This window comes from Heliconius melpomene, chromosome 8 (genome assembly GCF_056956725.1).
Source record: "Heliconius melpomene rosina isolate 202511_hmr_F chromosome 8, ASM5695672v1, whole genome shotgun sequence".
NCBI lineage: Eukaryota > Metazoa > Arthropoda > Insecta > Lepidoptera > Nymphalidae > Heliconius > Heliconius melpomene.
In genome coordinates, this window is record NC_140396.1 from 1,283,592 (window position 1) to 1,309,688 (window position 26,097).

The 26,097-nt window shown below is 37.6% G+C and overlaps 2 protein-coding genes across 3 annotated transcripts; one reads left to right on the plus strand and one right to left on the minus strand.

Annotated features, from left to right (window-relative positions):
• Positions 1-410: 410 nt before the first annotated feature.
• Positions 411-19,926, minus strand: LOC146536614 (DNA damage-binding protein 1-like). The gene is made up of 23 exons (XM_085189015.1): positions 19,741-19,926; positions 19,200-19,348; positions 18,687-18,952; positions 18,204-18,303; positions 17,628-17,733; positions 16,307-16,389; positions 15,865-16,018; positions 15,034-15,255; positions 14,189-14,351; positions 13,889-13,997; positions 13,065-13,252; positions 12,530-12,681; positions 12,046-12,217; positions 11,541-11,684; positions 10,158-10,281; positions 9,203-9,410; positions 8,635-8,768; positions 8,007-8,132; positions 2,538-2,687; positions 2,154-2,284; positions 1,348-1,514; positions 963-1,189; positions 411-533 (listed from the first exon to the last, which is right to left on the minus strand). Exons 1-23 carry the CDS (start codon positions 19,799-19,801, stop codon positions 450-452), a joined length of 3,420 nt encoding a protein of 1,139 aa, XP_085045141.1. The 5' UTR covers positions 19,802-19,926; the 3' UTR covers positions 411-449.
• Positions 19,927-20,389: 463 nt separating this feature from the next.
• On the plus strand, positions 20,390-25,914 carry LOC146536615 (uncharacterized). 2 transcript variants are annotated; one of them, XM_085189185.1, is made up of 2 exons: positions 20,390-21,723; positions 25,355-25,914. In XM_085189185.1, exons 1-2 carry the CDS (start codon positions 21,267-21,269, stop codon positions 25,408-25,410), a joined length of 513 nt encoding a protein of 170 aa, XP_085045311.1. In that variant the 5' UTR covers positions 20,390-21,266; the 3' UTR covers positions 25,411-25,914. The 2 variants fall into 2 exon arrangements, with proteins under 2 accessions (XP_085045311.1, XP_085045312.1); XM_085189186.1 differs by having other exon boundaries at positions 20,391-21,703.
• Positions 25,915-26,097: the final 183 nt, after the last annotated feature.

The window sequence follows — 26,097 nt, forward strand, 5'->3', positions numbered from 1 at the left end:
TCCACCTCCCGCCGTTCCGGCCATGGCGTGTTGGGTGGCGGTGCGCTTTCCCGAGATGTACGTGGCGCATGGATCGTTCCAGCCCTCGTAAGGGCTGGCAGGGGTCCCTGCTAGCAAATATTCCATCTTAGACCGTAGCGTTTGGCGCTCTGTTCTCTCCAACTACCCCGCTAGGGATAAGGCGTGAAGCTGGGTTGCGTTATGTTGTGTTATATGAGTGTATGTAAACATAAGTGAAGATGGAACATAACACCGAAGTTGTTTTAGAAATATAACATTCTTTAAGCGTAATCCAACCCTTGGATATAAAATTTAACACTTACTAATTACCCAACTACTGCAACATCAAAACATTTAAATTAATATGAAGTGAATACATACAAATATAAACATGGAATATAAAAAAGAAATACATATGACAAAAATATTTATTAACTAATATTGTAACATTAGTGTATCCTCGTGAGGTCTTCCACAATTTTGATGATATCGTCCACTGTTGCATCGCGCATCATGGGGCCGCCGTCGTCGATCTGAATATACAAATACATTCATTAAACAACATTAAATATATATATATTTTAACAAGACAAGGCAACCTCGGATACGGTTCTCCTGACGGTAAGTTATCACTCTCCACTGCTGTGTGGTTTCGTAGGAAACCGTCCAAGTAATTAGATTAAAAAGAACATTGAAACCATTCTAAATCAACAGTAGTTTAGTCAAGTCGAAAAAACATGGCAATCTGGGCACGATATTGAAATTATTTACTGCATTTAAAAAAAAATCAATGCCAAAAATTTTTATACATACAGATTACATGTACTTCTAACTTCATTTAAAAAAGTAAACAGGACAGACAGAAAATCCTTTTTCAGATTTTGATGAAGAGAAGACTACGACTAAAAGACAAACTATATGAATTATAAGACAGGACCGTGTGTGCGTGTGTACATATTTACCTGTAATTTATGCACAGTCTCCTGCTGCTTCTCCCTCGACAGATCCAGGAAGCTCTCAATGAGGTCCCCATCGATGAATCCCTCAGTGGGCTCCGTCTTGATGTCCGTGTTGAAGGAGCGCCAGAACGCGTGCGGTATTTTACCCACTGACTTGATGGTGTGGTTCAGACGTTCCTCTAATTGGTGGAGGAACTCGTACAGCTCTTGTGGTAATTGGACTACTAGACCTGCAATGGTTGGAAATGATTGGGTTTATATTTTCAATTTCTATTGTTTTGACACTAATGTTTATGAAGGGATAAAAATTAATTTTGTATTTTAGCTTTTTACATTCTTAGTTTACGTATTCATCACTTTGTGTGTGTATGTGTGTGCGTGCACTCACAGATGGCGCCGGTGACGGTGGCGATCAGCACGGGGCGCGAGACGGGCGCGGCGGTGTCGGCCAGTTGCGACACGAGCGTGCCGCGCCGCATCACGTTGACCATGTCGCCGAGGTGGAACTGCCCCATGTAGCCCATCTGCTGGCGCTCCTCATCCGTGGTCGCCGCACTGAATACGTATTATGTTATTAAATTACTTGTGGCTTTGATCTAGGGCGACTTTTTCTAAGGAGTTGGCGGGATCCATTGTCGGCTTTAGTGTGAAGATGGCTTTATATCCGATAATTAACAGCTTCTACATTCAAAGGAACATCTCCAAAAGAAAACCATTCCAGTTTGGAAGTACGCGTTAAGAATTTATGCAGAACTTGCATCCAAGTGCGGTGATATCTACTGTGGTGGCAGACGTGATGGTACAAAAGAGTTTAGTGGCATCAAATCAAATAATTCCTGAGATAATTTCTCATTGTACAAAAGCTAGACTGTTAGTAGGAAAAAACATATCAGTGTATTTAAGGATCTAATTTTGAATGTGACATTGAGATCCCAGATAAATTAATTTTCAACAAAAATAAAAACCGACTTCTAACAACGAACTAAAAAGTGAAAAATAATTTTACAAAGATTTTATAATTTTGAAGTCGGTGCCAAGTAAAACAAACAGGCTTAGTAATTTGATATTGTAGTAAGGTTGTTGTAGCATTATCTTGATTATAAGTAGCACTAGCTTGACACTGATACCGATTTTAAATTCAACCATTTTTTTCTTATATATACTAAAAAATTCTATACTACTGTACTCGCGTACCTATCTTTCTGACACACGAAGAGATTCAAGCTGTTCTCAGCGCCGAGGAAAGTATCATCGTCTAATATTTCTACAGCCGTCATCCCGTTGGGGCTATAATCTCTGGCGATTTCTTCGAAACTACCCTCCATCTGTTAAATAAATAAATTAATAATAAATAACGTTATACAAAAATTTTAAAATTACCTAATAAAATAAAATTTCAGTCATAGAATTTTAATTAATAAAATAAAAATGAAGACGATGACAGTTATTTTTTTTATACAGTTTCTATTTCATTATCCATATGTGTTCGACGCAAAGTAAAAAGTATGGAGTACATTTAAAAGTCACTAAGGAAATGTTAACAAAGTTAAGAAAGTTTAAATATAATAAATGAAATACCTGTTTATATTGCAATAAAGACATCGATCGCATGAGATCTCCTACAATTATGAAATCACCCTTAACTTTGAGGTATAATGCTACAATATTGTTAAAATGACTGCATTCTAGCCGAAGTTCTTTTTCCGATGTCCACTCGAACAGTCTTACCTGTAATATAAAATATTAAAGCTAAATTTTTTTTCTTTTCATTGGAAAAAGGACAAGGCAAACGAGCGTTCGGGTCACCTGATGATGATCACATAGATAATAGATAATATATATATGTCGGAATTTGTAGTATTGATGTGGTTCCGGAACGCCAGCGCCATCTATTGGCGCTCGACAGAGTTAGTGTTATGCATTGGTATGGAAGGGGCGAGTCGAAGCGTGGCCGACGGACATCGACTCACTTTGTGTTTGGCGGTCGGCCGGTGCAGACGACACTGAAACTGTCCCGCGTTCCGTGCTGTGTATCTACCTACTGGGATAGCGATAGCTGCTTTCTTGTGAATTGATTACGGTGTTGTAATTAATTCATAATATCACAAGTTGTGTTTACTCGTGCCAACATTATCCACTGAAGCCCACAGTAGACCGGTTACTCAAAACTATGTGCGAGGGAAATCCACCCAACTCCGACATCAGAAGTGCGATCGGTGTTGGCACAGAGAACAATGGAGATAACCACTGGCGTGCTATGTTCGAAGCCCTGTATACACCGAGGCTAATTCAGGGAGGTATATGTGGTTACCCACTTATGATCCTGACAAAGAAGACACGGACGCGAGATCGTGGTGCGCAACGGCTGACTTGTGCTTTTGACAAACTCCCCGAGAGGCAGTCAACTCGAGCTTGCTGTAAGTAAGGCACTGGAAGGTGAAGCATCTTTGTGGCTGTCTCAAACAGCGTACGAGAGTATGACATGCTACCCTCACAAATCACTGGACATTGTGATGTGGGCAAAGAAGAGGTTGCTGTGGCTACTGTACTCTCTCACATCACATCAGTCTGACCCGCGGCTTTAACGTATAGCGTTTACAACACTGAAGTGTTTGAGCGGTGGAAAAATGGCTGGCCATAAGTGAGCGGAATGCAGAAGCAAGCCTATCGATGCGACGTGATGAACACCTGTAGCTTCAACGTCGAATCAAGGGGTGTAGCAGCCGGCAGCGAGGCCTTTAGTGTGCTTCTGCGTGGCAAACCGGGTCATATCGCGATCTGGTGTACGAACGAAGGCGGCGGCGGGCCAAGCGATGGCAGCGGAGACGGCGCAGCGCGCAGTGAGCGGTGTGCGGACGAAACGGCGTGTGGACATATGCAGTGTCCAACCTCCAAAGGGTAGGGTAGAGGACAAAGGTGAATTAATTTGTTTCGTTTACGATTCTGGTGCTGAATTCTCGTTAGTTGAAAGTTTTTCTGTTAAATTTAGTGGTTGACGGTTTAGTAATGTTGTTACTATGACCGGTATTGGTCAAACACGAGTATACAGTACCGAACAAATTCTGTGTTGTGTAGTATTAACGATTGCCCTCTTAGGATATTATTGTCGCGAGATTTTAAATCAGGGTTGTACAGTAAACATAACTGACTGACATTTTGTTTGAAGGGAATCTGTGTAAATTCAGTGCATAACGATAGTGTGAGTAAGTTGACTTTGACTGACTGACATCTCAGCTGATGTTACTGGTAGTGACAAATCGAAACTTTTAGAAACCTTAGGTCGATATTCAGAATTTTTCATAGTTGGTTTTCCAATGACTCTAGTATTGGTTCGAATGTTCGAGTTGGTTCGAATCGCACAGTACAGCGGCGTCCATATAGAATGTCGGCGGATGAACGTGACACTATACGCGACAGAGTTAAAGAACGGTTACACGTGAATATCATTAGGCCGAGCTGTTCTCCTTTCGAAAGTCCAGCTTTATTAGTAAAGAAGTATGACGTTCAGATCGTATCCATATTGACTATAGTTAGTTTAACAATAATACCATCCCGGACAGTTATCCGCTTCCATTGATTACTGATCAAACTTCGTTTTCAGGGTGCTAATTATTTTTTGAAACTTTATAGCGCGGTTTTCATTTGATCACAGTAAACGAAAATTCTATATACAGTACTGCTTTCATAACGGCTGAAGGGCAGTTAGAATTCTTGACTGTGCCTTTTGGTCTGAAGAATTCAATTTCGGTTTTTCAGAGGACAATTGTGATCGTGTTGGGTGATTTGATTCGCGATTGCGTGGTGGTGTATTTTGAGGACATTTTCATTGTCTCAATCGATTTAGCGGTCCAGTATGGGACGACTTAATGCAGTGTTGGAAGCTGTGACAAGGGCTGGTTTCTCTTTGAACCTAGTGAAGTGTTCCTTCTTTAGGACGAGGGTGGTGTACTTGGGGTTTGAAGTGGAGGCTAGTCAGGTCTCTATCGCCTCCGGAGATTGAGATTAAGTTGTGGCAGTTCGTCGGATTAGCTTCCTATTTCCGTCAGTTTTGAACCTGTTGTTCGTCTCGAGGCTGAGGGGACTATTGAACAGCATTTTGACATTCGCTGGTTTCCGGTCATGGTGTGCTGGAGGATTTGTGGATGACTGCGTTGCTTGTAGGGTCGCGAAATCTAACTCAGGCAGGGTTCAAGCTGGGCTGCATCTGATCCCTAAGGTAATGATGCCGTGCCATACGGTTCGTTTAGACGTGGCGGGTAGGCTCAGCAGTGAAACGATAAGGAGTATATTTTCATTCTGACAGGCGCGTTCGCGAAGTGTGTTTTTTTGTTTCATGCGGCAGGCATTGACTCTTGGAGTGTTCACGAGGTGACTTGTGGCTTTGTTTGGGGCTCCAACTCGCATCATTGCGGACCAGGGAAGATGTTTCACTGGTGGTGTTTTCACTAGTAGACATTGGTTGGCATCTCTTGGCGGCGGGTTTACCTCATGCTAAAAGGCAGGTAAGGCGCGTCAGGAGTGTGTTAAAGTCCATATTAACGGCGTTTGAGACTAGCGGTAATAGGTTGTAGCAAGAATCTGTAGGAGAGTACAACTCGTGATAAATTGTACGATAAACCGGGAGCTTTGAGCTTTTAATACGTGAAGTTGCGATACCGTTATCATTGATGTGTATCGGTGGTGTATATCATTGATGTGTAGTAGTGAGGTACAGACTGTCGTTGACATTGACGAAATTCGTTTAGTAGCATCAGACATTATTACGAAGTGTGCGGAATATGGTAGGTCCCGTTTTGATATGACAAAAACTAACGTTAGAAAATTTTCTGTTAGCGTATTGTTAGAAAACGAAGAGAGAAATTAGGCAAAATTAGATTCGAAATTCAAAGGTCCATTTAAGGTTGTCGAAGTTTTGGAGTGTGATTGTTACACACTAAAAGCTGTAAATTATAAACGTCTTGTAACGTACAAATTTGCTTACGATAGGTTGAGGAAAATGCCAGCAAGTCATCTACCCGACGAAATCAATGTGTAATTTATGATGTTGTTGATGATAATGATGGTGTTCAAGCTTAAGTAGTTGAAGAGACTTGAGTAAATGGTTCTATCGGCCGTAATGTGTTCGACCGTACCAGTAGTTATTTCGTAGTCGTAGCCCGGTAGAAATCGGTATCTCTTGGGGCAACTCAAGTAGTCCGTGGGTGCGCGGTGTGCGTTTAACTCTGGCGGAGGTCGTGGTCTGTGGAGACCGTAGCGTATTGTCGTAGGTGTGACATACACGGGCTATCCACGCGGTGGATATGCGTATTGAGAGGTTTTGGACCGTACTGAGGTCGTGGTCTGTAGAGACCGTAGCGTGTTGTCGCAGAGGTGACGTACACGGGCGATCCAATCGATGGATATGCGTATTGGGATGTGAGAGAGCAATGTGATTGCTGTTCGGCTGGAGAGCCGTGGCGTTAGAGGTCCTTACTCGGAGGTTTCTGTTAATTTGGTTGTAACTTGTTGCTGAAGTAAAGTGAAGTAAAGTAAAGTAAAGTGAAGTTTTGGTTATGATGTCGATGGTACATGGCTGTGGTATTTGTGTGTAGTGGTTAGTTACAATTATGATCCAGATTGGTGTCAAATTGTAGTGTCCAGTTGATCTGGTGTCGAGTTGATCTGGTGTCGAGTTGATCTGGTGTCGAGTTGATCTAGTGTCGAGGGTCAAGTTGTTCAGGTATAAGGTTCAGGTATAAGGTTCAGGTATACAGTTCAGGTACACAGTTCAGGTATACAGTTCAGGTATAAGGTTCTGGTATACAATTACTAGTGTAATTACTAGTGTACGTCTATTACAATTCTAGTGTACGGTTCTGGAAGTTGGTTGGTAAGGTTCTGATGTAGGTTGGCCGAGCGGTACGAGGTACTGTTGTAGCTTTTTCTTCTAGGCTAACCAACACACGAGGACGTGTGCTAGCAGGATGGCCGTGTCGGAATTTGTAGTATTGATGTGGTTCCGGAACGCCAGCGCCATCTATTGGCGCTCGACAGAGTTAGTGTTATGCATTGGTATGGAAGGGGCGAGTCGAAGCGTGGCCGACGGACATCGACTCACTTTGTGTTTGGCGGTCGGCCGGTGCAGACGACACTGAAACTGTCCCGCGTTCCGTGCTGTGTATCTACCTACTGGGATAGCGATAGCTGCTTTCTTGTGAATTGATTACGGTGTTGTAATTAATTCATAATATCACAAGTTGTGTTTACTCGTGCCAACATTATCCACTGAAGCCCACAGTAGACCGGTTACTCAAAACTATGTGCGAGGGAAATCCACCCAACTCCGACATATAATTATGTATTATATTCACAAACTAGTCAGAATCAGATAGATTTTTATTAGGCCCTAAGATCTAATATTTTTAATTTCTATCCCTGCTTCAAGCTATATCTAGTACATGACAGGGTAGGTAGGAAATAAAAACTTAGTGTTAGGATACTCTATGTTCCCCACTATCCCTCGAGTTCTGGAGGCAATGCGTGTTGAGTGGCGGAACTCAACGCCGCGCCTTAACCAGGGCGACGAAATTAACATGTTTAATATAAATACTACACGGATAAATGTTGTATACTTCAGAAAAGAAGTTAAACTTTATTTTTGGATCTAATAAGTAATAACGTTTATGTCAAATAGCCTTACTAAGTTTATAGTTACTATTATTAAATTCTTTTTTATTCCAATCCATTTCATGTGTTCAGATACCTAGTGTTCAGACACTCCGTTCACCAAATACCGCCCAATTATCGAGATATAGTGCGTTGATTGGCGGAATGCTACGCCGCAATTTGACTTTTTACCATTATAAGGAAATGAAAATAGTTTACTCTATCAAGTGTGAACAACGGAAATATGCTGTGCGCTGCGCGACGACTGGCCTCTAAGTAATGGTTAATTTAAATAATTTCTTATTATTACAAACAGATTAAAAACAAAACTACTTCTAGATTTAAATAACACAATTCAACAACTGTTCAGAAATTAAAACTATTAAAGCATTATACACTCACTGTACTATTAATAGACGCTAGTAGTTTTCCATTGAACTCCACGAGGGAGAAACAACCGCCTCTGATCTCTTTTTCAGCTACTTGCGTCAGTTTGTATTCGTTCCAGTGGAAGATGAGAATTCTGCCCTGTTGATAGAAGAAAATATTATTTATTTTTATCTTTATTTTTATTTTTATTATATTATAAGTTTGAGGTTCGTTATTGTTAAGTATACAAAAAACACTAGTTTTATAATTAAGACAAACAAGTTACTTATAATTATTTTGGGTTTTTAAATGTCTGTGAAATGAAATTGAAAATGTAATTACAAATTTTCAAGAATAGAATCGAACCCACATCCGCTACGTTTACAGTCAGATGTATGTTCCACTGCGCCTCAACGGACACAATACACAGACAATATATATATATACATATACTCGATATGCGTGTCAGCAATTGTTAAATATATTCTTCTAGGAGTTACGACTTCGTTGCTCTTCAGTATCTTTTACATTTGTTTAAGTATACATTATTGAAATGGTGTGGTTTAAACTTAAATATGGGGGTTTGAAGATTTTGTTCCTCAATTCCTCTTGTGTGTCTTTATGTACTTTAGTATCTACGTCGTTATGTGTGTGTATGTACCTGTTTGGGCTCAGACTCCTCTGGGTTGAGAAGCGCGGTGCCGACGGCGTAGTAGTGGTTGGGGTCGTCCGCCAGCTTGCATGACACCAGCGACATCGCGAACTCGTTGCTCTGCAGCTGGTGCGCGTGGAGCACTGCGCAATGTACATGTAAACGTTACGTATTATTGCATTATAATATTTCTTTGTTTTATTTAAATTTCGTTGAGAATTCGTCAGAGACATACAATTTTTCGTATCTTATGAGTCTTATTCATATTAACGTCACATATTTATATTTATTTATATTTATTAACGTTACATATTAGTTCACAATACAATTTACCTTCCAGAGTCAGAGATACGAAAACAATTTAATAACTCCCACTAGTATTTATATTATCCTACTAAGTAGGTGAACTTCCACGTCAATATAGACAGGCGCATGTCCACTCATTGCTACACCACTCTAGTTTGTCCACGCAAATTCGAAGGTTGATCGATGATGAGCAGGTAGTGGACACCACTCCAGCTCGCTCTGCTCTCCTATATACGAGTGAGTGAGTACACAACACAAGGAGGGTGGTCACCTTCGAAGGTGTGCTGGTCGATGACGAGCAGGTTGTGCACCTCGACGTCGGCGTGGGCGGGCGCGTGCTTGGCCACGGGCGCGGGCGGCACGCCACTGGTGGTGGCGGCGGCCGTGGAGGCGGACGAGCGCACGCACACCGCTTCGCCGCCTGCGCTGCTGTTGCACCACTCCAGCTTGTCCACCCGCATCGTTATTACGCCGAATGTCTGCAATGAGTGCGTTACGTGAATTTAATTTATTCAGATCCAAAGAAAAGCAATATTTTTGTTAAAACCAGGATTACAACCAGAACCACTTAGCATGTTCTATGACCTGTCTCAAGCATTTGATTGAGTGCAGCACTCATTAAACGACGTTCCCCCAATTTTCTGACCTCCTATTTAGGTGACAGAGTTCTAAGGGCCAATGTAAACGAAACGAAGTGGTCTTGAGTCAGTATCAGCATTAGAATCTCACAGGGGCTATTCTTGCTCCTTTTCTCTTTTTAATACATATAAATTATTTACCATATCTAATTGAAAAGAACCATGACATAGTATTGTTTGCTGGATACAATTCATTAATTTTTAAAATGAAAAGACGACAAAACGTATCGACAATGTTAACAATGCTGTCTCGAAAGTAATACAATGGTTGAGTATTAATAACTTATTATGGAATAGAAAAAAATATGTATGATTTTCAGAACATCTAACAAGAAAATTGTGGTAAAAAAATATTCAAGAACTAATTATTATAGAACTTTGATCACATTAAAAATACATTTTCACATTTCTATTTTTAAAACATTTCACATATTTACATGTGCTTCGAAAATCGAAATCTAAGGATTCTGAATATGGCAATCATATTAAACATCCAATATAATGATTCTACTAAAATTTCTGTTAATTCCGAAACCAGAATTTTCCTAAATTAAAAAAAAAAGGAAATCCCATACAATCTCGACATACCTGTGAAGCCTCTTGATATGCAATGCGTCGGGGCGTTTCACCAAGTGGCACAGTGCGAATGTGTAATTTCTGTATTTCATCTATTGTTCCTATTGTCACAGTACTGTCCGTTGCCAAAGCTAAGCTAAAAAATACATAAAAAGATTAAATATAAATACAGAGTGGTCGACGAGTCGTGGCTCGTCGTGGTAAATGGCTGCGCTGATCGGGAATTTTCTTATTAATTAATGATTTTTTTTAATTTTATTACGGAAACAAATAGAATATAAAACAAACACAACATTACACATTTTAAAAATAACACACATTCCAATCAAGTTTCTAAATAAAGACTTAACTTCACACTAAAGTGTGAAGTTCCTTCGGGAATGACTGCCAAACGCTACGGTCTCTATATACGAGTCTCGTACTCCTTTCGGCTCGTCCACTGTCATCAACCGCTTCATACATGCCCTCCGAGGAGTCCTCATGCTTTCACGTGACCTTCCATTAGTATCTTTGATACTGTGTTTTCGAAGGTTAATTGGCCCTATCTCTCTTATCGCTCACTTTTCCTTCATAAATCTTTTTTTGACGTGCCCAAACCAGCTGAGCACATTGTTCTTCATTCTCATCGTAACCTCCTCGCTAGTACCTACCATCCTCAGTATGATTGCGGATTCGAACAGCTAAGCTGACTCAGCATCGACATCTCCACGGTATTCATCTTTCTTTCATTCTTTTTCTGCAATACCACCGTTTCGCGTCGACACCAACAATGCATTGTATACGGCTAAATGTGCACATGTTCTGACATTTCCTCGTCTTATCATTGCAGTTAAGGCAGCATTAACCATGTTACCGGCAGCAATACGCTTTTCCGTATCCATCTCATATTTTTCATCTCTACTGAACTTGTTCTAATATCTTACCATTTACACTAATCTTGCATTCCGTCGTTATTCCGTCCGTTATTTTTTATAGTCCTGAGTGAATAATGTTATGCTATAATTCAGAAGTGCTAACTTCAGGACGGTGACAACTCAATGATATTGTAGCGTATAAATTAAGATATATACAGGCAGGCATCGTAGTATTAAAACCTAGCCTAGTATTAAAACATCCTTTTCAAAATATTTTGTACCATATGTTAGCTTCACGCTATGGCCCGCACGAGGACCTAATATTAAGACACGTCATTCTGTACGCACCGCCCAATTTTTATCTTCTCCATAGAGATTTAATGAAAATAATACATTCCCACTAGTGATGATAAACAAATATATAGTAATGAAGAGGCTCTAGTGGGTTCGATTCTCTCTCGAATCCCTCTCTTCTCGATTATTTTGGCCGAACTCGACAATTCAAATTCTGACAATTCAAAGTAAAAAAAGAGTATCCCACCTGTCAGGGTAAGCCGAAGCATTCAACGAACACATATGCGTAACTTCCTTGAGGTTGACATTAGAGAACACGAGCTTGTGATTGGACGAGAAGATCACTGTGGGCCGATCTGAACACGCGAATATATTTGTTGTTGATAGAGATCTGTTAAAACAAAAGAGAGTCAATACAAAAAAGAAATGAAGTATTGGAATTATAGTGTTATATGTGGAAGCTGCATTGTTGCTGGATCACTCTTTAACTTTGATTTTGTTTTCAACTTTCAGAAAGGTAAAGGACACTAGTTTAAGACACTCTATTCTCATTAAGAAACTTCCTTTCCTCACTTTTCACCGCATTCTGAAGGCATTGCGTTTTGAGTGGCGGAACTCAACGCCGCGCTTTGTCTCGTTACCGGAGCGAGTAAACGAAAATATGTAGTATTTCATTTCCTTCAGTGGGAATCAAAACTACAACCGTCGCGTTTACAAACTATGTATATGTATAATAATATAGTATAATTTACCTAAAACTCCTCAACACAGTGGGCTGTGTGCCCAGTGTGACTTTTTTCTTATTAGTCAGAACACCCGTCTCTTGGTCCACGGTGAAGTAGAACATGGAACCGTCTCCGAGAGCGCACAGCAAGTAGCAAACACTCTCTAACACGCAGATCAGGAGGGAACGAGGGATTATCTCTGGAATATAGATTTAATAATGTTGGTGATTACACTTACTTTCATATATTTTTTGACGCTGGATCCCGTACTTAGAAGGGTGGACAAAGGGAACCTAGTGTTACAACTACTCGTTCTACATTTTGCGCTGAATTGGATTGCACTATCGTGTGACTGTAAACGCGGCAGGTTGAACTTAAGGGAATGAATTCGACAGAAAATGATGAACGGAGTGTATTAACACTATGTTCCCAGGTTCCCTCTGTCTATCCTGCACATATCACGCAGCTGCACTCTAAAAAAACAATAATACAAGAGAAATATATGATATACCGCCACATAGTCGCTCCGTGTGTAAGGGCTCCAGCGAGGGGAGTCTCAGCACTCGCACACTAATGTCCGTCCACAGACCCACGCCGAGCAGAGCAGACTCCCCTCCCGGACCTAAGTCTAGACACGCCACTTCCTCCTCCATGCAGACTGATCTAAACCATAAATAAGGAGTTATTAAGTTTTTTGTTCTTAGCTTCATGCTGTATCCCTGCATATTGTAGTAGGATAGGCAGAGTAAAACTGGGAACCTAGTGTTAAGACACTTACATTTCTCTCTTTCTGCAGAATTCTGGAGCCATTTGGTATCGTGGCAGAATTCAACGCAGCGCTGTTTCGACGCCAGAGCGTGTAAATGATAAAATAAATATTTTATGTCCTCTAGTGGGAATTGAATCCACAATATGTCGCGTTCGTAGTCACATCTTTGTGGCCGGCGCGACTAGTCTTTTTTAGTAACTTGCTACAATCATCATCGAACGTCATCATTTATTGAACCCCGATAGATGACAGGAGACGCACGAGTACGAACACTTACTTAATCAAGGTGAGCTCCCTGTCCCCGACGGCAAGCAGGTAGAGGCGCGGGCCGGCCGCCGCCACCGCGCGCGTTGCCGAGCACGCCACCACCGACAAGCCGCGCGCGCCGCCCACCGCCCACTGCGCTGACAGGCCCCACGCGCCGCCCAAGCCGCGGGAGATGAGACGGATGCCCTCGTCTGTTACCTTAGGAGGCGAAAAAGAAAATAATTACAGTATCGTTTATTCGTATGTTGGTTAACCGAACTACCGCTTATCTGATCTACTGTGCCCACTCCACTCGCGCATTTTTACTTGTATTTTACTAAAACCAGCAGATAAATATTTAAATAGAACAATGTAGCAAAGTATTTTCTTCCGTCATAGTTCCTAAATCCTTCCTCTTAAATAAATATATAAGAAAAATAACGATCCTCATTTACTCGAAGCGTCATTTTTCTTAAATTTGAATATGTCGTGTTCCCAATGTCTGCAATGTCAGTTGTAATGTAAAATATTATATTGATATAAAATTATAATTAAACTAACAAATCACCTGGAGTAAAAGCTTTTAATGTTGTTTTTTGTATTTATTGCAGAAAACCAACTTGAGTTTTTATTTCAAGAGTGAAATAATTAACATTATTATAAATATTTAATTTTCTCGAGGGGGATCGAACCTACAACCAGTCGATTTTGCATTAACACTGCCCCTGCATCACGAGCCAATGAAAATATTCAATATTTCATCCCCTCAAGTGGAAGTCGAACTCGCGTTTATAATCGCACTACAAAAAATACATTTTTCTAATTATTGAAAATTTATTATGTTTAAAAACTTACTTGTATAAGTTGATCATGACAGACATTCCCAGTGAAGAATGTCTGCCGATCTGACACAAAGCCTTTGATTTCGGTCTCTTCCACTTCTTCGCCATTCAAAGTTAACACTCTGTTAATATCATACAATATAACAGATTTATTATAATTAACACTTAATTTATGTATAGCATTACATTATTTAACCAAATAAGCAAAAAGTGTAATTTAGTACCCAAAAATACTTAATTTAGTTATAATATTTTTTTTAATAATAATTAGTTCATGTTATGACAAAACATATTTTAGGTATGCATGTGTGACCTGGTCTGCCCCACAAAGGAGAGCACGAGGGTGTCGTGGTGGTTGTCTTGGGGCGCCAGCATGAGCGCCCACATGCCCTTGATGCCGGGCAAGTCGATGGAGGCCTGCTCCTGGATGCCGATGCCGTTGCGGATTATACGCAGGGAGCCCATCTTGAATGCACCTGGTGAGGGTGGAAATAATTCGTTTAATCCATAAGGCAGACTTTAGAATACTCTGTATCTCTTTTCATTGCTTTCAACCAAGACATTCTCATATTTAATACATAGCCTCTTTAGAAACTAAATAATTCAAATAGACTATTATAAGCACTTTTGAATCGTCGAATGTACATATAAAAAAAAGCTACTACCGGTTCGTAAGGCAGTTCTGCAGAGAAGAGCCGAGTAGGAACTCAACAGTTGCTCTTTTCAATATCAAAGGATTCCAAATGAAAATCCAGTAACAGGAGTAAACGAAAAGTGTAAATAATTTAAATATAATAATCATTTCTCTAAGTGAAATTTGAACTGATTACAATCATTGCATTTACAATCAGTCAATACCTCACAATTTCTTATGTTAATATAACACAATTAATACAATGTAACACAAACGATGGATCAATAATATCCATCCTATGCACTATATTTTCAGCGATTCTTATTGGTTCAGTAGATATTGGGAATTTGTGTTTTTTTTTTAAAAGAAACAAATTCTTAATGATAAAAAGACAACTGTCAACTTTTGGGACTGTGCTCGTGATTTTTAAAAAAAATTAAATGGGTTTGTCTGGGGGGCGCTGGGCGCGAGTTAAGCTCGCTACTCCACTGTACATAGAGACAATACAATAACAATCCACTCACCAGAACAAGTAATCAACTGATTCTGCCCTTGTCTCTCCAAATCCACCACACACATGTCCACAATAGGCGCCAGGCTGGTGAAGCTCTCCATGGGTTGGACGTACAGGCAGGACTCGTCCCGGTTGGCCGAAAGTCTGATCAGGGCAGAGTCCCCTAAGCGAGACCCTATAAACACCACACCGTTGTCCAGGTACGTCATACATTCTGGTATTGGGATGTCACCTGGGAAATTAACAAGACTAAGTATAGTATTTACCTATACATACAGAGTGTTCTTGTCACCACCACTTTAAATAAAACAACAGTTTTAACTTCACTATAAAAGCCTAAAATAATTTTAAAAAAAAATCCCAAAAATGAAAAAGTGTTTTTTTTTTCAAAATAAAAAAAATCCTTCATCTAAACCGTTGAGGTATCTTGATTAATTTCTTTAGGTATGGGTTTGAAATATTTTACCCTTATAGGCTGTTCCCGTAAAAGGATTCCGCTTCCACTCTGTATAAAAAAAATTGAGGGCAGTCATTGCGCAAAGGCACAATGATACAGGTTGTAGGTTCGATTTCCACTCAAGGAAATTAAATCTTTAATATTTTCATTTTGCTCAGGTGAGCAACGAGGCACAGTGTGTCTTGGTGTTGAGTTTCGCAACTTAACACGCCCCCAGAAGAGGATGGAAATTAGTGAACAGAAGTGTGTGTCTATGGCAGCAGATTGTACTCACATTAGCTTCCCAAGCTATGTGTGCGCCTATTCTCTTATGTGTATTTGTAACCTGCTACTATTTTTCAATAAATATAACAAATAATGTTATTAAAAGTAAACTATACAAACCTAATAGTTCTACTTTCAAATCTTTCACAGACTGCGTACCATCCATCTTCTCTTGCAGTTCCAGGAGTAGCATGAACAGTCTCCCCGCTATATCACCTAGTAAGTACCTCAGGCCACGGCTGTCTACTCGACAGTAACAGTTTATTGGGGTTAACTGAAATAAATAAAAATATAAGGAACCCTCAGTCTGTTATTTCTTTTTTAATATGAGAAACGATGAGAGCATTCATAATATTGTTTTGTTATCGTAGACATGATTTTTTTTAAAGAAAATATCAAAAATTTACTGCAATGAGATTTCAATCCGCGCCTCTCGAAACAGTCTAAGCTCTTTGATCACTGGGTACATCGAAACTTTCTTAAAAAAGTATTTTTTGTTGAACACTAAAAAATTATAAAATTGGTTTTTATTGTACAAAAAAAGACAATATAATTAAATTACCTTTATCTGGGGAGGTGCTACTGCCACATAACTTTGCCCATCATGGTATACTATTGACTCTTGTCCTATGACAATTGCACCACCTAAAAAAAAATATATGTAAAAAATTTCCTTCCTTTTTTCTCACAGAGTACAAAGAGGATACATAATGTTAAGACACTATTTTCCACTTTCAGTGTCAATTTTTTAACATTTTGAGAGGCATAAGTCATAATTCAACACCGCAGCTTGTCTATAAGAACATGAAAATGAAAAATCATACTTTAAGTTGAAATGGAACCCACCACCATTGCATTTACAAATGGACTTGATCCTGCTGCACCACAAGGGACTCATGTTAATAATAAGCACATGTCACTCAATATGGCAAAGCATGGCATTGAGCTTTACCACTCAATACACAATGCCTCCAGAATTCGGCGGAAAGTGAGGAATGGAGTGACTTAACACTTGGTTCCCTCTTCTGACTATGCTGCTGTGGGATACAGTGTGAAGCTGATTTAATTTTTAATTTTACTCTATACTTTTTTACTCAACATGTAAGGATTTAGCTCCAAAGAACCACCATTTCAGTAAAGAAATTTTAAAAATACCTATTTAAAAAACATTATAATATATACCAATACCTCGCTTTGCGTCGTTTCGTTTTGCGTTTTTTTCGAGGTTGCGTCGCTGCTTAATTTCTACTGATTTTCATTATGCGTCGTTAGTTTCGAAGTGGCGTTGTTTTGGATTCGAGTCTTAAATTTTTATTTGATTTTTTTTCCTAAAATATGGCAGCACTTTTGTTTTTAATTGTGCAATGCCATCAAAATTTGGGGATTCCCTTTCTAACTAATCAACACAAATTTAATACAATTTTATTTTCACTTTGTTTTGCTTATTTTAGAGTTCAGTTTAATTACGCAGTGTGAGGTAATGTAGTGTGTTGTGCGTTTTTAAAAAGAGAATAATAAATTTACGTATATAGTTTTACGTGGTGTTTTTGGCCACAAAAAAGATAAATATTCCCCCATTTATTTATTGGCAGAGTTATATTCTTTTTTACATAAATTTGTAATTTTTTTTTCCCAAATATGAGGGTATAATAACTTTCATAAATTAAATGAATATGTAGTTTATATGATTGATTGAATACGTTTTTTGTATATTATTTTTGTTTGAAAAATTTTACTTTGTTCAATTTTATTTTTAAAAGGTAGTTTTGTCGTAACCTTCGGTCATTATATGGTTTGCTATAGAAAGTCGTTTCTATTTGCGTCGTGTTATTTTGGAACATAACCCCGACGCAAAGCGAGGTATTGGTGTATAGTGCATATACCTAGTGGACTGGGCACTGGTATTAGTATGGAAGCTTCAGTTTCAACATTATCTTGTTTCCATGGCACTTTTGTAAATTCTTTGTCCCTTAAGTTTATTTCATGCGTCTGGAAAAATATATGTATGAAGATAATGTTTATTCCCCTTTTTTCTCTGTTGGCAATAATTGTTATAGAAATATTTTACCTAAGATTGATCTTGAGATGCCATTCTCATTTATATATAAAGTAATAGTAAGTAGTAAAAACAGCATAAATGAAAAAAAAACAGCATGCTAAGACTAGACAAAGAAGAATATTTATTAATTTGGCATTATATTCTTGAATGCAAGAAGTTAGCAGTGGTTAGTGCTCGACTGGCTTGCTCAGAATGCCATAAATTAAGAATCAGTTCTTACTGACTGTAAAAATAAAATTAAGTTTAGATTCTATGATCAATCAAATAATTATATAATTAAAAAGCTTTATGGACCTTTAAGAAAATCTTGCTGTTCATTCCCCATATATCCATGACACTCAATCCTCATAGATCCACACAAATATGTGAAAGTAATAAAAATTTAGTAATAATATATCACCTTTATATGTCTTCCATTGAGATCTTGATGAATTAATATTAAAGTAGGATTAGAACAACCATACAAAAATTCTAAATCATATACATTTAATTCTTCCAATCTGAAAACAAAGAAATTAAAGAACAATCATGTTTAGGCAAATGTGACCCTGTTGCAATATAATGTATGTCAATCATGCAAAAGTAAATTGATATAAAAATTTATATATGAATGGCTTATTAATAGCATGGCTGTTTAACTTTTGCATGGTGGGCAGACGTAACATAGTTTTAAGGCAATCTGATCCTCAATTTTCGAGTCAAGGTGTGTAGAACAGCAGAAACCAATGCTGTCACAAGACAAATCTTGTTATGAGATAAATAATGTAACACCAAAGAATCAAACTCGCAATTATCATAATAACAGCCAGACACTGCCACTGCGCCACTATAGCCTTATATTAAAATCAGTTTAAACAATATAGAAACAATTTGATTCACTAACCTTAAACTAGCAGCTTTTAGCTCAGTAGAATCCTTATCTAAGGGTATTATTTTAAGCAAACCATCATATAGCCTCAAACCAATCACTCGAGCCTGTGGGTCAATGACTGCAAGAATTCCATTCTCGGATGGTTTCCCAATTCTATCAGAAATATTTCCATGGGCTCTGGTAACTATTTCCAATTCACCTTTGGCACCTGTCCTCCATTCTAATATCATTGCATTATATCTGGCAGTTAATATGAATACTAGATCTTTATTTTCGTACTGTAAAAAAAATGTTTTATAATTTATTGCCATTCTGTTTTTTATTATTGTTATTATAACTGAACACTAAGGATATATGGCTTGTTTCCCCAATTTTTTCCTAAATTATTGGCTATACATGTAGTTTTTTAAATAGCCCTTAGAGTCCAGACATTTGGACTGCCTTTTTCAATCTCAAACTTAATGTTTACTGCACATTTATTAAAGTAATTTAACTGAAGTTATATTAATATGCAAGATAACTTACCGGAGGTCGAAATAGTTTCATCTTAGCCACTTTGCCATATAAACTAACTTCTTTCATTGGCCTCAGTCCTTCTGGAGTGACAAGGTACATCTCTAATCGAGCAACCTTCGCCACAAGCAAATTTAAATCCGTAGGTGATGTGAAATTTCCTAGAATAGAACATTCTTTGTAGCAAATATGATACAATTTTATGTTTTCTTAATACTTTTTAGTATTTCCAATATGTTTTAAGAGGCTATTTGAAGGGTCTTCTTCATTAACAGTAAATAATTAATTTCCGTTTTGAGTAAATGTAATGTTTGATCTCTTTTAAGCGAAAATGTAAACTCGTAAATCGAAAATGTAAACTGCATTTTTATGATTATAATAAGTCTTAAAATTTCTAAATGCATTAAATACATTAAGAAACAAAAGAGTGAGAAGAATATTTAATGCTATATATGAATATCAATAACAAAAATAATCTTATTGGCTCAAAAAGGCTTTGATTATATACTATTAGGCTTAACCTCTGAAACGTCCAAATAATGATTTTATTTACCTGTAATACATGCTGTCACCGCTGTTGGTTTCTGTGCAGTTACGACGTAATGATAAGCCATGATGATTTAGATATTGTATTATATATTGTAGACTATTTACTAAAAAATCCTTTTGTTTATTTCCTTTTCGCATAATATAACATTGAAAGCGGCTGTCGGCTCAGCGCCGCCCACAGAACACATTTACTCACACACACACACATTTACATTTACTTTACACAGAACACATTTACTTGGCGCCGCCTGTTATGTTAGTGTTTACACTTTTCTACGATTTTTTTGGAAGTACATCGATTTTAAAATGTCAAAAAATATTTTATAAATTGTAAAATAATCTTTAGTATTTTTTTTCTACTTTAATTAAATGTTACTATAATAAAATTATTCATTATTACATTTTATGTGTAACAAATCTATGTTTTTAAAGAAAAATAAATTAAATATAAATTGCATAATGAACGTTTAAAAAAATCTATTATCGATTCTATGCTATTTTAAATGCGTTTATTTGTAAAAAATTGGTCTAATACTCATATTCTTAAAAAAATCCTTTGAGCTACCATTTATATTTAAAGCGGAGAAAATATTCTTTAAAATTATGCTAATCTATATCTATACTATACTTAGGAGACTACCGTGCTACAAATGTCAACTGTCAAATATAGTACTGCAATGTCACTGTCAATATCAAAAGCCCGCTCTTTTCATTTTGTTATTAAGTTACTAATTTAAGCGGGAAGACATATTTGGCCCTCATATACTTGAGGTTACACGTGTTGTAGTCGATGTGATTTGTTACTAGGTTGTTAATAGCTCATTATTAGCAAGTTATAAAGTAATTTAAATGTTTTAATTAATAAATATTGTGAATTGGTTAAAAGAGCTTCTGTAATTAACACTGAGTAAATACCTATATGTGTTTTCGAATGTTGTTGGTGTTTTATATAAGTTTCTAGTTATTTAAACTTCAGTTTATAGTTATTTTGATTTTTAATAAATAAGATTGTATTTGTAACAATAGTGTTGTATAGTTTTCTTTTGATATTTCACTTCTGAAACCTAATTTCAGAAGTGGGATACCTATCTAAGCCCATCAGGCCAGATCCTTGTACTTTATAATTTTGTTATTTTTGTGAAAGCAAATAAAACACCAGTTTCATCATTTCTCTTTTCTTAAATTATTTATTGCCTATACAGAAATACAGTGTTAAATATGGGTGATGCTGGAGGTAAATCACAAAACAAATCACGTCGACCGGACACGACACGTGGTCGCGGTTAGCGAGATAGGTTAAGTCATTTGAAGGCCATGTTATGAGACTCGAGCGCTAAGGGTGTCTCGAGCGCTCGCGCTGGTGCTTTCATGGTGCTGTTGCAGTACATTCATGCCGCCGCCGTGCCGCTATGAGGTGCTTCTGCTTCCACGACAAGTGACGCGTCCCCACGCGTCTCTGTGTACCTCTGCTGGCGATGTGCAACGCTTACCTGGGCGTCTTGGTGTACCTCTGTACGCCCTTCGCTCGCGATGCGCGACGCTTACCTGAGCGTCTTGGTGTGCCTCTGCACGACCTCAGCTCACGATGCGCGACGCTTTCCTGCGCGTCTTGGTGTGCCTCTGCACGACCTCAGCTCGCGATGCGCGACGCTTACCTGGGCGTCTTGGTGTGCCTCTGCACGCCCTCAGCTCGCGATGTGCGACGCATTCCTGCGCATCTTGGTGTGCGTCTGCACACCCTCTGCTCGCAATGTGCGAAGCGTCTGCGAGGCTGCTTGTGATGCGGTCCCCGCGCATATCTGCGCGCCACTGCTCTCGATGCGGTCCCCGCGCATATCTGCGCGCCACTGCTCTCGATGCGGTTCCCGCGCGTGTCTGCGCGCCTCTGATACTGATGAGCGACGCGTCCCCGCACGTGTATGCGTGCTTCTGCTTGCAATGCGCGACGCGTCTCTGTGTGTCTCCAGGTATCTGAGTGCCTCTACTGGTGAGCATTACAATGCATTTCTTCGGAGATTAGACAAACTTGAAAAAGATACACAAAATAATATTTCTTCTCATAATTCAACCTGTCATGCTAGTTTGTTAAAAACAAATTTAAATGATTAACTGTTAGATTTAATACTTTTCCCAAAGGTGCATTATCTGAAAGTATGGCCTCTGATACCTCATCACCTTCTCAATGTACTTCAGGGGATACCAAGTTAGCCCGTAATCTTTCTGATGCAATAAAATCTTTAAATAGTTGAATAATACAAAACTATTTTATATCAAACTGACGCTGTTATCAATAATATTGAACTATAGTGTGAGGAGGTGGAGAGGGTTAGAAGTACTAATAACTGGAATGATTCAGAATGTTTATCACATGACTCTGGGTGCCTTAAGGGTGATGTTCATGGTTGAATGAGTGAGTGAGTGATTACTGGTGATCATAGGTGGTTGATGTTTTATGCAGGCTGATTCTGAAGAGTCCTGTGGTTGTGCTTAGTGTGCTAGAGGAGAGACGGGTGCCAGTTTGCCTTGAGATGATTCTTGTCAATGTATATAGGGCTTAGTGAATTGAATTAGATTCTTGATATATGGCATTTGAACATAATTCATAGTGACTAAAAAAAAAAAAAAAAAAAAAAAGGAAAGACAAGAGATTCATAGCTTAATAATTGGGCGTCCGTTACACAATTCTTTTAGATTGGAACAATTTTATGGTTGGTGAAGGGGGTGTGAGTAACATTGGATAAGGAAACCTAGAAATGATAGCAGTATGACTTGTAATCTTTGTTTGTTTTGAAATGTTAGTTGTGTGAGGGAAAATCAATAAACTGTACCTTAGAGGGTGAATAATACTGTTACTTTGTTGGAAGGAAATGGTTTTGTTTCCTTGGCTATTGATGAGCTCTCACTTGGAGGGTGAGTAATACTGTTAATTTGTTGGAAGGAAATGGTTTTGTTTCCTTGGCTATTGATGAGCTCTCGCTTGGAGCCGACTTGATAGTTGTTCTGAGATCTTGCATGCCTGTTCTAGTTATTATTGATGCTGATGTTATTGTATGTAGAATGTGTGTGCTGTTATGTACATTTGACTTAAAGTTGTTTTAAAAAAAAAAAAGATTTAATCAATTAAAAAGAGATTTGGTAATAATTTAAAACATATTAATTAAAATCTCAATCATAAAACAAATAGAATTGAGTCACGGTGGAGATAGAAAAATGTGTAGCTGTTAGGAGAGTTTCACGTAGACTATGTTTTATACTAATGACTTATTAATGCATACATAGTATTGAAGTGATGCAATGCTGCAGATAAGGGTGCAGACCTTGTATATAACTTAGGATTTATTAAATTAAACAAATTAGGATTATTAATATTTTTAATTTACGTGCAATTGCAACAATTGTCTGCTATAAGATTGAAATCAGAATGAGTAGAATTTAATTTAATTGTTGGATTAATTGAACTAATAAATTTTACATAACAAGTAAATATAAAAATTGTAAATTTTATGTTAATAAAACCAAATGTAATATTTTCATGCCTAATGGTATATGGAGACTAAATATTAATAATTAATTAATTACATGTGTAATATATGTTGTAGGTAACATTCTGAGTAAATAAATTCAGCTTCAAAGTTAAAATTCCAGTGTCAAATAAAGTTACATTGAAATCATTGTTATTACAATTAACATGCAATTTAGTAGATTTGAATAAATAAAGACCCATCAGTTATTACCTAGTGATTGACAAAAATGTAAATTTCCTAAAATAAAATTTGTTTTACAAATAGTGGGAAGTGAATTAAAAGCCATAACATACATAGACATAATTTCAGTTTCACAAATAGGATTATCGATTACATCAAGTTCATTAGGATTACTACATAAATAATTTTTGCTAAGACTAAGTTTACAACTATTACTTATATAACTGAGGATACAATATTTAGACTTACCTCTATTAATAGCTATATAAGTAATTAGCGGGAGGGATTATTGTAGCAAAAGATTTCTGTGTATTACTATTATGAGGTTACAGAGTTTGAATTATTTTAAACAAATTAAAATGGGAAATTGAAACCAGAAGAATGTTTATAGTAAATAATAATTTATTGTTTATGATATAGGAGACAATTTCAGACAACTTAATTAGTGAGGAGTAAACAATGCCTAGAAATGTCTATTGAAGTGTCTGTCAGCACATTCAGCGTTTGGCAACACATTAATGTACCACTTAAGTTATTAGCTGGATTCTCTTATGTACATAATAAATAAATTTTCACATTATTTGATCACCGGTGCCATTAAATGTGCAAACAACGGTAAATATGGGAAAATGCTTATCTTCTATATGGGGTGGGGACAAGCTTAAAGTACATGAAATTGTCAGCTATCTTGAAGAGAGGAGTGTAGTATGTGTGTTGGAGGGTGCAATCCAAAGTGTGTATGACTGGATATGTGTTGATTGTGGGGCACTGAAAGGGTTGGATGTCAGAGGATGTTATCTTCTCCCTTTGATTGATGATGACACAAGGATAATTTGGGTGGTTATGAATATTTTATGTAAACATGTGTTGAATGTTGTCATATTTTATGTAAACACATATTGAATGTGGTCATGTTTTAGAATATGTTGATGACGTGTTGATAATGCTTTATGATGGGATTCAGTCACTATTAATACTCAAACAAAAAAAAACCGATTTTCCCATAAAATTTCGAATATGTTTATTACTTCAACAGAAATTGAACATGTTGGTTGAATTATAAATAGAGGTCAGGTTAGGCCGAGTTTCTATAAGACTGAGGCAATTAATTATTGAGTGGTGGTAGTTAAACCACTCGAGGAACTCTAACATGGTACAATGGCATGGGGATTAGTGACTGGAAATTTGTACTGCCTTTTTTATTTTAACGGTATTGCACTAATTCTTGCTTTGTTGTCTAGCACAATTTCTTTCTAAATCATTATAGGCTTACATACATACAGACCGACATTTTATTTTTCTCTTCCTCCATTAATTCTTTTTCTAAATGTTTAATTTTTGTCTGACAACCAAGGTGGGGCTTAGTGTACAATACTGGTGTAATGTGGCAGTTTGCTTATTGAGTTCAATTGGATGTGTGGTCCCTTTGGGCACAGACATGGGGTTGGGTTGGGTGTTTTGACTTTGACTTTTGACTTTGACTTGTATCAGACGTTTGGTCTGATGAGGCATATGGCCTGAGAAATTTTGACGGGTGTGTGGCCCTGAAAGATTTTGTGAAGAGCATGTGGCTCTGAAGGACGTTTGGTCCTTGTGGTCAAGGTGGACATTTGGTCCTTGCTGACATTATGGCCTTGTGGACATTTGGTCCTTGCTGACGTTTGGTCTTTGTGGCCATGTGACGTCTATGTGGACATTTGGTCCTGGCAGACAGAGGGGACGCCTTCTGACTGTTCTGTTCACAGGTTCCGGAGTTTGCTGCACCGGACTGAACATACTTGGATATGAAGATTTTACAGGGTTAAAAATGAGAGCTCTCAAAACTTTTTATTTTTATATCTTTTGTCTGTATATTTTGATTGCCTATCCGTTTATGTTGTAATGTTTAGACAATTTATAAACTTAAAATTTTAGATGATGAAGACAGCGAATATGGTACTACTGTAGAATTTTCATCAATACAGCCATGAAACGACGCTGATGACTTTGGGGCTAATCGGGATGCACCAGCATGTGATCAGGCAACTGGATATTAATTCAGCTACGTCGGGGACGACGCAGGGTCAGAATGGCCGACTTAGGAGACTACCGTGCTACAAATGTCAACTGTCAAATATAGTACTGCAATGTCACTGTCAATATCAAAAGCCCGCTCTTTTCATTTTGTTATTAAGTTACTAATTTAAGCGGGAAGACATATTTGGCCCTCATATACTTGAGGTTACACGTGTTGTAGTCGATGTGATTTGTTACTAGGTTGTTAATAGCTCATTATTAGCAAGTTATAAAGTAATTTAAATGTTTTAATTAATAAATATTGTGAATTGGTTAAAAGAGCTTCTGTAATTAACACTGAGTAAATACCTATATGTGTTTTCGAATGTTGTTGGTGTTTTATATAAGTTTCTAGTTATTTAAACTTCAGTTTATAGTTATTTTGATTTTTAATAAATAAGATTGTATTTGTAACAATAGTGTTGTATAGTTTTCTTTTGATATTTCACTTCTGAAACCTAATTCTATTATATAAAGAGGAAAGATTTGTGTGTATGTTTGTAGTGAATAAACGTAGAAACTACTAAACCGATTTTAAAAATTCTTTCTCCATTAAATGCTACCTATATTGTCACTCAGTAACATAGAAGATATTTATTTAA

Coding starts and splice junctions, on each gene's coding strand:
- LOC146536614 (XM_085189015.1), bottom strand. CDS start 19,801: ATGGCTTATCATTACGTCGTAACTGCACAGAAACCAACAGCGGTGACA. Junction 19,349..19,740: donor GGTGACAGCATGTATTACAG/GTAAATAAAATC, acceptor GTTCTATTCTAG/GAAATTTCACATCACCTACG. Junction 18,304..18,686: donor CTAAAAGCTGCTAGTTTAAG/GTTAGTGAATCA, acceptor CTTTGTTTTCAG/ATTGGAAGAATTAAATGTAT.
- LOC146536615 (XM_085189185.1), top strand. CDS start 21,267: ATGCGCGACGCTTACCTGAGCGTCTTGGTGTGCCTCTGCACGACCTCA. Junction 21,724..25,354: donor GTATCTGAGTGCCTCTACTG/GTGAGCATTACA, acceptor TTAAAATTTTAG/ATGATGAAGACAGCGAATAT.